The sequence below is a fragment of the Entelurus aequoreus genome, linkage group LG02 (assembly GCF_033978785.1).
Source record: "Entelurus aequoreus isolate RoL-2023_Sb linkage group LG02, RoL_Eaeq_v1.1, whole genome shotgun sequence".
NCBI classification, from domain to species: Eukaryota; Metazoa; Chordata; class Actinopteri; order Syngnathiformes; family Syngnathidae; genus Entelurus; species Entelurus aequoreus.
The window spans coordinates 91,800,799-91,813,298 of record NC_084732.1 but is presented as its reverse complement, the minus strand read 5'-3'; the positions used below and the strand labels follow the sequence as shown (position 1 = coordinate 91,813,298).

The following is a 12,500-nucleotide window of genomic DNA, read 5'->3' as shown; positions in this document are numbered from 1 at the left end:
GACCTGATTAGTGAGACCTGAATAGTGAGACCTGATTAGTGAGACCTGAATAGTGATCCCTGATTAGTGAGACCTGATTAGTGAGACCTGATTAGTGAGCCCTGAATAGTGATCCCTGATTAGTGAGACCTGGTTAGTGATCCCTTATTAGTGAGACCTGAATAGTGAGACCTGATTAGTGAGACCTGAATAGTGATCCCTGATTAGTGAGACCTGATTAGTGAGACCTGATTAGTGAGACCTGATTGGTGAGACCTGAATAGTGAGACCTGATTAGTGAGACCTGAATAGTGATCCCTGATTAGTGAGACTTGATTAGTGAGACCTGAATAGTGAGACCTGATTAGTGAGACCTGAATAGTGATCCCTGATTAGTGAGACCTGATTAGTGAGACCTGATTAGTGAGCCCTGAATAGTGAGACCTGATTAGTGAGACCTGAATAGTGATCCCTGATTAGTGAGACCTGATTAGTGAGACCTGATTAGTGATCCATGATTAGTGAGACCTGATTAGTGAGACCTGTTTAGTGAGACCTGATTAGTGATCCATGATTAGTGAGACCTGATTAGTGATCCCTGATTAGTGAGACCTGATTAGTGATCCCTGCTTAGTGATCCCTGATTAGTGAGACCTGAATAGTGATCCCTGATTAGTAAAGCCTGATTAGTGAGACCTGATTAGTGATCCCTGATTAGTAAAGCCTGATTAGTGAGACCTGATTAGTGAGACCTGAATAGTGATCCCTGATTAGTGAGACCTGATTAGTGAGACCTGATTAGTGATCCCTGATTAGCGAGACCTGATTAGTGAGACCTGGTTAGTGAGACCTGATTAGTGATCCCTGATTAGTGAGACCTGATTAGTGAGACCTGGTTAGTGATCCCTGATTAGTGAGACCTGAATAGTGAGACCTGAATAGTGAGACCTGAATAGTGATCCCTGATTAGTGAGACTTGATTAGTGAGACCTGAATAGTGAGACCTGATTAGTGAGACCTGAATAGTGATCCCTGATTAGTGAGACCTGATTAGTGAGACCTGATTAGTGATCCATGATTAGTGAGACCTGATTAGTGATCCCTGATTAGTGAGACCTGATTAGTGATCCCTGCTTAGTGATCCCTGATTAGTGAGACCTGAATAGTGATCCCTGATTAGTAAAGCCTGATTAGTGAGACCTGATTAGTGATCCCTGATTAGTAAAGCCTGATTAGTGAGACCTGATTAGTGAGACCTGAATAGTGATCCCTGATTAGTGAGACCTGATTAGTGAGACCTGATTAGTGATCCCTGATTAGCGAGACCTGATTAGTGAGACCTGGTTAGTGAGACCTGATTAGTGATCCCTGATTAGTGAGACCTGATTAGTGAGACCTGGTTAGTGATCCCTGATTAGTGAGACCTGAATAGTGAGACCTGAATAGTGAGACCTGAATAGTGATCCCTGATTAGTGAGACCTGGTTAGTGATCCCTGATTAGTGAGACCTGATTAGTGAAACCTGATTAGTGAGACCTTATTAGTGATCCCTGATTAGTGAGACCTGATTAGTGAAACCTGATTAGTGAGACCTTATTAGTGATCCCTGATTAGTGAGACCTGATTAGTGAAACCTGAATAGGGATCCCTGATTAGTGAGACCGGATTAGTGAGACCTGATTAGTGACACCTGATTAGTGAGACCTGATTAGAGATCCCTGATTAGTGAGACCTGATTAGTGAAACCTGAATAGGGATCCCTGATTAGTGAGACCGGATTAGTGAGACCTGATTAGTGACACCTGATTAGTGAGACCTGATTAGTGATCCCTGATTAGTGACACCTGATTAGTGAGACCTGATTAGAGATCCCTGATTAGTGAGACCTGATTAGTGAGACCTGAATAGTGATCCCTGATTAATGAGACCTGATTAGTGAGACCTGATTAGTGAGACCTGATTAGTGAGACCTGATCCAGAAGTCTCCATCGGGAGTTCCTCACCTGGTAGTTGAGTTTCTTCTCCTGTGTCACAGCAAAGACCAGCAAGATGTTGTTCTCCACCACTTTGTCAATCAGCTGGCCCAGTGTGGGGTACTCCTGAAGACACCAGGGTTACTCAAGAACATGTCTGCACACCAGGGTTACTCAAGTGTTGGTTCTTCTAAAGAACATGTCTGCACACCAGGGTTACTCAAGAACATGTGTGCACACCAGGGTTACACAAGTGTTGGTTCTTGTAAAGAACATGTCTGCACACCAGGGTTACACAAGTGTTGGTTCTTGTAAAGAACATGTCTGCACACCAGGGTTACACAAGTGTTGGTTCTTGTAAAGAACATGTGTGCACACCAGGGTTACACAAGTGTTGGTTCTTGTAAAGAACATGTCTGCACACCAGGGTTACACAAGTGTTGGTTCTTGTAAAGAACATGTGTGCACACCAGGGTTACACAAGTGTTGGTTCTTGTAAAGAACATGTGTGCACACCAGGGTTACACAAGTGTTGGTTCTTGTAAAGAACATGTGTGCACACCAGGGTTACACAAGTGTTGGTTCTTGTAAAGAACATGTGTGCACACCAGGGTTACACAAGTGTTGGTTCTTCTAAAGAACATGTGTGCACACCAGGGTTACACAAGTGTTGGTTCTTGTAAAGAACATGTGTTCACACCAGGGTTACACAAGTGTTGGTTTTTCTAAAGAACATGTGTGCACACCAGGGTTACACAAGTGTTGGTTCTTGTAAAGAACATGTGTGCACACCAGGGTTACACAAGTGTTGGTTCTTCTAAAGAACATGTGTGCACACCAGGGTTACACAAGTGTTGGTTCTTCTAAAGAACATGTGTGCACACCAGGGTTACACAAGTGTTGGTTCTTCTAAAGAACATGTCTGCACACCAGGGTTACACAAGTGTTGGTTCTTGTAAAGAACATGTGTGCACACCAGGGTTACACAAGTGTTGGTTCTTGTAAAGAACATGTGTGCACACCAGGGTTACACAAGTGTTGGTTCTTGTAAAGAACATGTCTGCACACCAGGGTTACACAAGTGTTGGTTCTTGTAAAGAACATGTCTGCACACCAGGGTTACACAAGTGTTGGTTCTTGTAAAGAACATGTCTGCACACCAGGGTTACACAAGTGTTGGTTCTTGTAAAGAACATGTGTGCACACCAGGGTTACACAAGTGTTGGTTCTTGTAAAGAACATGTGTGCACACCAGGGTTACACAAGTGTTGGTTCTTGTAAAGAACATGTGTGCACACCAGGGTTACACAAGTGTTGGTTCTTGTAAAGAACATGTGTGCACACCAGGGTTACACAAGTGTTGGTTCTTCTAAAGAACATGTGTGCACACCAGGGTTACACAAGTGTTGGTTCTTGTAAAGAACATGTGTTCACACCAGGGTTACACAAGTGTTGGTTCTTCTAAAGAACATGTGTGCACACCAGGGTTACACAAGTGTTGGTTCTTGTAAAGAACATGTGTGCACACCAGGGTTACACAAGTGTTGGTTCTTGTAAAGAACACGTGTGCACACCAGGGTTACACAAGTGTTGGTTCTTGTAAAGAACATGTCTGCACACCAGGGTTACACAAGTGTTGGTTCTTGTAAAGAACATGTGTGCACACCAGGGTTTCACAAGTGTTGGTTCTTGTAAAGAACATGTGTGCACACCAGGGTTACACAAGTGTTGGTTCTTCTAAAGAACACGTGTGCACACCAGGGTTACACAAGTGTTGGTTCTTGTAAAGAACATGTCTGCACACCAGGGTTACACAAGTGTTGGTTCTTCTAAAGAACATGTGTGCACACCAGGGTTACACAAGTGTTGGTTCTTGTAAAGAACATGTCTGCACACCAGGGTTACACAAGTGTTGGTTCTTGTAAAGAACATGTCTGCACACCAGGGTTACACAAGTGTTGGTTCTTGTAAAGAACATGTCTGCACACCAGGGTTACACAAGTGTTGGTTCTTGTAAAGAACATGTGTGCACACCAGGGTTTCACAAGTGTTGGTTCTTGTAAAGAACATGTGTGCACACCAGGGTTACACAAGTGTTGGTTCTTCTAAAGAACACGTGTGCACACCAGGGTTACACAAGTGTTGGTTCTTGTAAAGAACATGTCTGCACACCAGGGTTACACAAGTGTTGGTTCTTCTAAAGAACATGTGTGCACACCAGGGTTACACAAGTGTTGGTTCTTGTAAAGAACATGTGTGCACACCAGGGTTACACAAGTGTTGGTTCTTGTAAAGAACATGTGTGCACACCAGGGTTACACAAGTGTTGGTTCTTGTAAAGAACATGTGTGCACACCAGGGTTACACAAGTGTTGGTTCTTGTAAAGAACATGTGTGCACACCAGGGTTACACAAGTGTTGGTTCTTGTAAAGAACATGTGTGCACACCAGGGTTACACAAGTGTTGGTTCTTCTAAAGAACATGTGTGCACACCAGGGTTACACAAGTGTTGGTTCTTGTAAAGAACATGTGTTCACACCAGGGTTACACAAGTGTTGGTTCTTCTAAAGAACATGTGTGCACACCAGGTTTACACAAGTGTTGGTTCTTGTAAAGAACATGTGTGCACACCAGGGTTACACAAGTGTTGGTTCTTGTAAAGAACATGTGTGCACACCAGGGTTTCACAAGTGTTGGTTCTTGTAAAGAACATGTGTGCACACCAGGGTTACACAAGTGTTGGTTCTTGTAAAGAACATGTGTGCACACCAGGGTTACACAAGTGTTGGTTCTTGTAAAGAACATGTGTGCACACCAGGGTTACACAAGTGTTGGTTCTTGTAAAGAACATGTGTGCACACCAGGGTTACACAAGTGTTGGTTCTTGTAAAGAACATGTGTGCACACCAGGGTTACACAAGTGTTGGTTCTTGTAAAGAACATGTGTGCACACCAGGGTTACACAAGTGTTGGTTCTTCTAAAGAACATGTGTGCACACCAGGGTTACACAAGTGTTGGTTCTTGTAAAGAACATGTGTTCACACCAGGGTTACACAAGTGTTGGTTCTTCTAAAGAACATGTGTGCACACCAGGTTTACACAAGTGTTGGTTCTTGTAAAGAACATGTGTGCACACCAGGGTTACACAAGTGTTGGTTCTTGTAAAGAACACGTGTGCACACCAGGGTTACACAAGTGTTGGTTCTTGTAAAGAACATGTCTGCACACAAGGGTTACACAACTGTTGGTTCTTCTAAAGAACATGTGTGCACACCAGGGTTACACAAGTGTTGGTTCTTGTAAAGAACATGTGTGCACACCAGGGTTACACAAGTGTTGGTTCTTGTAAAGAACACGTGTGCACACCAGGGTTACACAAGTGCTGGTTCTTCTAAAGAACATGTGTGCACACCAGGGTTACAAAAGTGTTGGTTCTTCTAAAGAACATGTGTGCACACCAGGGTTACACAAGTGTTGGTTCTTGTAAAGAACATGTCTGCACACCAGGGTTACACAAGTGTTGGTTCTTGTAAAGAACATGTGTGCACACCAGGGTTACACAAGTGTTGGTTCTTGTAAAGAACACGTGTGCACACCAGGGTTACACAAGTGTTGGTTCTTCTAAAGAACATGTCTGCACACCAGGGTTACACAAGTGTTGGTTCTTCTAAAGAACATGTCTGCACACCAGGGTTACACAAGTGTTGGTTCTTGTAAAGAACATGTGTGCACACCAGGGTTACACAAGTGTTGGTTCTTCTAAAGAACACGTGTGCACACCAGGGTTACACAAGTGTTGGTTCTTGTAAAGAACATGTGTGCACACCAGGGTTACACAAGTGTTGGTTCTTCTAAAGAACATGTGTGCACACCAGGGTTACACAAGTGTTGGTTCTTGTAAAGAACATGTCTGCACACCAGGGTTACACAAGTGTTGGTTCTTGTAAAGAACATGTCTGCACACCAGGGTTACACAAGTGTTGGTTCTTGTAAAGAACATGTGTGCACACCAGGGTTTCACAAGTGTTGGTTCTTGTAAAGAACATGTGTGCACACCAGGGTTACACAAGTGTTGGTTCTTGTAAAGAACATGTGTGCACACCAGGGTTACACAAGTGTTGGTTCTTGTAAAGAACATGTGTGCACACCAGGGTTACACAAGTGTTGGTTCTTGTAAAGAACATGTGTGCACACCAGGGTTACACAAGTGTTGGTTCTTGTAAAGAACATGTGTGCACACCAGGGTTACACAAGTGTTGGTTCTTGTAAAGAACATGTGTGCACACCAGGGTTACACAAGTGTTGGTTCTTGTAAAGAACATGTGTGCACACCAGGGTTACACAAGTGTTGGTTCTTGTAAAGAACATGTGTGCACACCAGGGTTACACAAGTGTTGGTTCTTGTAAAGAACATGTGTGCACACCAGGGTTACACAAGTGTTGGTTCTTCTAAAGAACATGTGTGCACACCAGGGTTACACAAGTGTTGGTTCTTGTAAAGAACATGTGTTCACACCAGGGTTACACAAGTGTTGGTTCTTCTAAAGAACATGTGTGCACACCAGGTTTACACAAGTGTTGGTTCTTGTAAAGAACATGTGTGCACACCAGGGTTACACAAGTGTTGGTTCTTGTAAAGAACACGTGTGCACACCAGGGTTACACAAGTGTTGGTTCTTGTAAAGAACATGTCTGCACACAAGGGTTACACAACTGTTGGTTCTTCTAAAGAACATGTGTGCACACCAGGGTTACACAAGTGTTGGTTCTTGTAAAGAACATGTGTGCACACCAGGGTTACACAAGTGTTGGTTCTTGTAAAGAACACGTGTGCACACCAGGGTTACACAAGTGCTGGTTCTTCTAAAGAACATGTGTGCACACCAGGGTTACACAAGTGTTGGTTCTTCTAAAGAACATGTGTGCACACCAGGGTTACACAAGTGTTGGTTCTTGTAAAGAACATGTCTGCACACCAGGGTTACACAAGTGTTGGTTCTTGTAAAGAACATGTGTGCACACCAGGGTTACACAAGTGTTGGTTCTTGTAAAGAACACGTGTGCACACCAGGGTTACACAAGTGTTGGTTCTTCTAAAGAACATGTCTGCACACCAGGGTTACACAAGTGTTGGTTCTTCTAAAGAACATGTCTGCACACCAGGGTTACACAAGTGTTGGTTCTTGTAAAGAACATGTGTGCACACCAGGGTTACACAAGTGTTGGTTCTTCTAAAGAACACGTGTGCACACCAGGGTTACACAAGTGTTGGTTCTTGTAAAGAACATGTGTGCACACCAGGGTTACACAAGTGTTGGTTCTTCTAAAGAACATGTGTGCACACCAGGGTTACACAAGTGTTGGTTCTTGTAAAGAACATGTCTGCACACCAGGGTTACACAAGTGTTGGTTCTTGTAAAGAACATGTCTGCACACCAGGGTTACACAAGTGTTGGTTCTTGTAAAGAACATGTGTGCACACCAGGGTTTCACAAGTGTTGGTTCTTGTAAAGAACATGTGTGCACACCAGGGTTACACAAGTGTTGGTTCTTCTAAAGAACACGTGTGCACACCAGGGTTAGACAAGTGTTGGTTCTTGTAAAGAACATGTCTGCACACCAGGGTTACACAAGTGTTGGTTCTTCTAAAGAACATGTGTGCACACCAGGGTTACACAAGTGTTGGTTCTTGTAAAGAACATGTGTGCACACCAGGGTTACACAAGTGTTGGTTCTTGTAAAGAACATGTCTGCACACCAGGGTTACACAAGTGTTGGTTCTTGTAAAGAACATGTGTGCACACCAGGGTTTCACAAGTGTTGGTTCTTGTAAAGAACATGTGTGCACACCAGGGTTACACAAGTGTTGGTTCTTGTAAAGAACATGTCTGCACACCAGGGTTACACAAGTGTTGGTTCTTGTAAAGAACATGTGTGCACACCAGGGTTTCACAAGTGTTGGTTCTTGTAAAGAACATGTGTGCACACCAGGGTTACACAAGTGTTGGTTCTTCTAAAGAACATGTGTGCACACCAGGGTTACACAAGTGTTGGTTCTTTTAAAGAACATGTGTGCACACCAGGGTTACACAAGTGTTGGTTCTTGTAAAGAACATGTGTGCACACCAGGGTTACACAAGTGTTGGTTCTTGTAAAGAACATGTCTGCACACCAGGGTTACACAAGTGTTGGTTCTTGTAAAGAACATGTGTGCACACCAGGGTTACACAAGTGTTGGTTCTTGTAAAGAACATGTCTGCACACCAGGGCTACACAAGTGTTGGTTCTTGTAAAGAACATGTGTGCACACCAGGGTTACACAAGTGTTGGTTCTTGTAAAGAACATGTGTGAGAACCTGCAGTGTGGACTTGGAGTACTGGTTGTTGGCATCCAGGTGGCACAGGCCGTCGTTGGGCACCACGATGCCCGCCATCTTGCTGTCCATACCAAAGTGTGAGTCAGCATCACTGACAAAGACCAGAAGACGCATGGAGTCGTTCCTCCAACCGATCTTGTCCTGAAGGAAGAGGAGGAGTTACTGTTCTAGTTCTCTTTGGACTAACGTTAGGCATCAGCCAGGAACCGCCTCTGACCTTGGACCTTGCCATTGATGCTTACCTTACTGATCATCTCCATACACAGTGTGGATGGAGATGATCCACTAAGTCAACTGTGTGCCTTTCCAAATCTACTCTATTTACCACAGAAGATTCTATTCATAAAAGCTGTGACTACTAGTAGAAGACCTGAGTACTAGTAGATGTTGTGACTACTAGTAGATGTTGTGACTTCTAATAGAATATGTGACTACTAGTAGATGTTGTGACTACTAGTAGATGTTGTGACTTCTAATAGAATATGTGACTACTAGTAGATGTTGTGACTACCAGTAGAATATGTGACTACTAGTAGTTGTGACTTCTAGTAGAATATGTGACTACTAATAGATGTTGTGACTACTAGTAGAATATGTGACTACTAGTAGTTGTGACTTCTAGTAGAATATGTGACTATTAATAGATGTTGTGACTACTAGTAGAAATTGTGACTACTAGTAGAATATGTGACTACTAGTAGTTGTGACTTCTAGTAGAATATGTGACTACTAATAGATGTTGTGACTACTAGTAGAAGTTGTGACTACTAGTAGTTGTGACTTCTAGTAGAATATGTGACTACTAATAGATGTTGTGACTACTAGTAGAAGTTGTGACTTCTAGTAGAAGATGTGAGTACTACTACTAGTCACAACATCTACTAGTACTCACATCTTCTACTAAAAGTCACAACATCTACTAGTACTCACATCTTATACTAGAAGTCACACAATCTACTAGAAGTCACAACATTAACTAGTACTCACAACTTCTACTAGTACTCACAACTTCTACTAGTAGTCACATCCTGAGGGAACTCTCCTGAAAATCAATAAAGTACTATCTATCCATCTATCTATCTATCTATCTATCTATCTATCTATCTATCTATCTATCTATCTATCTATCTATCTATCTATCTATCTATCTATCTATCTATCTATCTATCTTCTACTAGTACTCACAACTTCTACTAGTAGTCACATCTTCTACTAGTACTCACAACATCTACAAGTAGTCACAACTTCTACTAGTAGTCACATCTTCTAGATGTTGTGACTTCTAGTAGAATATGTGACTACTAGTAGATGTTGTGACTTCTAGTAGAAGATGTGAGTACTAGTAAAAGATGTGACTACTAGTAGAATATGTGACTTCTACTAGAAGATGTGACTACTAGTAGAAGATGTGACTACTAGTAGATGTTGTGACTTCTAGTAGAAGATTTGACTTCTAGTAAAATATGTGAGTACTAGTAGATGTTGTCACTTCTAGTAGAATATGTGAGTACTTGTAGATGTTGTCACTTCTAGTAGAATATGTGACTTCTAGTAGAAGATGTGAGTACTAGTAGATGTTGTGACTTCTAGTAGAATATGTGAGTACTAGTAGATGTTGTGACTTCTAGTAGAAGATGTGAGTACTAGTAGATGTTGTGACTTCTAGTAGAATATGTGAGTACTAGTAGATGTTGTGACTTCTAGTAGAAGATGTGAGTACTAGTAGATGTTGTGACTTCTAGTATAATATGTGAGTACTAGTACATGTTGTGACCTCTAGTAGAAGATGTGAGTACTAGTAGATGTTGTGACTTCTAGTAGAAGATGTGACTACTAGTATGTGTTGTGACTTCTAGTCGAAGATTTGACTTCTAATAAAATATGTGAGTACTAGTAGATGTTGTGACTTCTAGTAGAATATGTGAGTACTAGTATGTGTTGTGACTTCTAGTAGAACATGTGAGTACTAGTAGATGTTGTGACTTCTAGTAGAATATGTGAGTACTAGTAGATGTTGTGACTTCTAGTAGAATATGTGAGTACTAGTAGATGTTGTGACTTCTAGTAGAAGATGTGAGTACTAGTAGAAGATGTGACTTCTAGTAGAAGATGTGACTACTAGTAGATGTTGTGACTTCTAGTAGAAGATTTGACTTCTAGTAAAATATGTGAGTACTAGTAGATGTTGTGACTTCTAGAAGAAGATGTGAGTACTAGTAGAAGATGTGACTTCTGGTAGAAGATGTGACTACTAGTAGAAGATGTGACTACTAGTAGATGTTGTGACTTCTAGTAGAAGATGTGACTTCTGGTAGAAGATGTGACTACTAGTAGAAGATGTGACTACTAGTAGATGTTGTGACTTCTAGTAGAAGATTTGACTTCTAGTAAAATATGTGAGTACTAGTAGATGTTGTGACTTCTAGTAGAAGATGTGAGTACTAGTAGAAGATGTGACTTCTAGTTAAATATGTGAGTACTAGTAAATGTTGTGACTTCTAGTAGAATATGTGAGTACTAGTAGATGTTGTCACTTCTAGTAGAATATGTGAGTACTAGTAGATGTTGTGACTTCTAGTAGAAGATGTGAGTACTAGTAGATGTTGTGACCTCTAGTAGAAGATGTGAGTACTAGTAGATGTTGTGACTTCTAGTCGAAGATTTGACTTTTAGTAAAATATGTGAGTACTAGTAGATGTTGTGACTTCTAGTAGAATATGTGAGTACTAGTAGATGTTGTGACTTCTACTAGAAGATGTGAGTACTAGTAGATGTTGTGACTTCTAGTAGAAGATGTGACTACTAGTAGATGTTGTGACTTCTAGTATAAGATTTGACTTCTAGTAAAATATGTGAGTACTCGTAGATGTTGTGACTTCTAGTAGAAGATGTGACTACTAGTAGAAGATGTGACTACTAGTAGATGTTGTGACTTCTAGTATAAGATTTGACTTCTAGTAAAATATGTGAGTACTAGTAGATGTTGTGACTTCTAGTAGAAGATGTGAGTACTAGTAGAAGATGTGACTTCTAGTAGAAGATGTGACTACTAGTAGATGTTGTGACTTCTAGTAGAAGATTTGACTTCTAGTAAAATATGTGAGTACTAGTAGATGTTGTGACTTCTAGTAGAAGATGTGACTACTAGTAGATGTTGTGACTTCTAGTCGAAGATTTGACTTCTAGTAAAATATGTGAGTACTAGTAGATGTTGTGACTTCTAGTAGAAGATGCGAGTACTAGTAGAAGATGTGACTTCTAGTAGATGTTGTGACTTCTAGTAGAAGATGTGACTACTAGTAGATGTTGTGACTTCTAGTAGAAGATTTGACTTCTAGTAAAATATGTGAGTACTAGTATATGTTGTGACTTCTAGTAGAAGTTGTGAGTACTAGTAGAAGATGTGACTACTAGTAGATGTTGTGACTTCTAGTATAAGATTTGACTTCTAGTAAAATATGTGAGTACTAGTAGATGTTGTGACTTCTAGTAGAAGATGTGAGTACTAGTAGGTGTTGTGACTACTAGTAATGTTGTGACTTCTAGTAGATTTTTGTGACTACTAGTAGATGTTGTGAGTACTAGTAGAGGTTGTGACTACTAGTAGACATTGTGAGTACTAGTAAAAAGTTGTGAGTACCAGTAGATGTTGTGACTTCTAGTAGATGTTGTGACTACTAGTAGATGTTGTGACTTCTAGTATATGTTGTGACTACTAGTAGATGTTGTGACTACTAGTAGACATTGTAAGTACTAGTAGAAAGTTGTGAGTACCAGTAGATGTTGTGACTTCTAGTAGATGTTGTGACTACTAGTAGATGTTGTGAGTACTAGTAGAGGTTGTGACTACTAGTAGATGTTGTGAGTACTAGTAAAAAGTTGTGAGTACCAGTAGATGTTGTGACTTCTAGTAGATGTTGTGACTACTAGTAGATGTTGTGACTACTAGTAGACATTGTGAGTACTAGTAGAAAGTTGTGAGTACCAGTAGATGTTGTGACTTCTAGTAGATATTGTGACTACTAGTAGATGTTGTGAGTACTAGTAGAGGTTGTGACTACTAGTAGACATTGTGAGTACTAGTAGAAAGTTCTGAGTACTAGTAGATGTTGTGACTTCTAGTAGATGTTGTGACTACTAGTAGATGTTGTGACTACTAGTAGACATTG

General features: G+C 41.0%; 1 protein-coding gene across 3 annotated transcripts in view; it reads right to left on the bottom strand.

Annotated features, from left to right (window-relative positions):
- The window catches only part of itgb6 (integrin, beta 6), a 69,267-nt gene that overhangs the window by 40,263 nt on the left and 16,504 nt on the right, over positions 1–12,500 (bottom strand). For all 3 annotated transcript variants that reach the window (XM_062034991.1, XM_062035000.1, XM_062034982.1), the window contains 2 exons: positions 8,311–8,472; positions 1,983–2,078 (listed from right to left, as the gene is read on the bottom strand). In XM_062034991.1, coding sequence (XP_061890975.1) covers positions 1,983–2,078; positions 8,311–8,472 — 258 coding nt within the window. The remainder of the gene's footprint in view (positions 1–1,982; positions 2,079–8,310; positions 8,473–12,500) is intronic.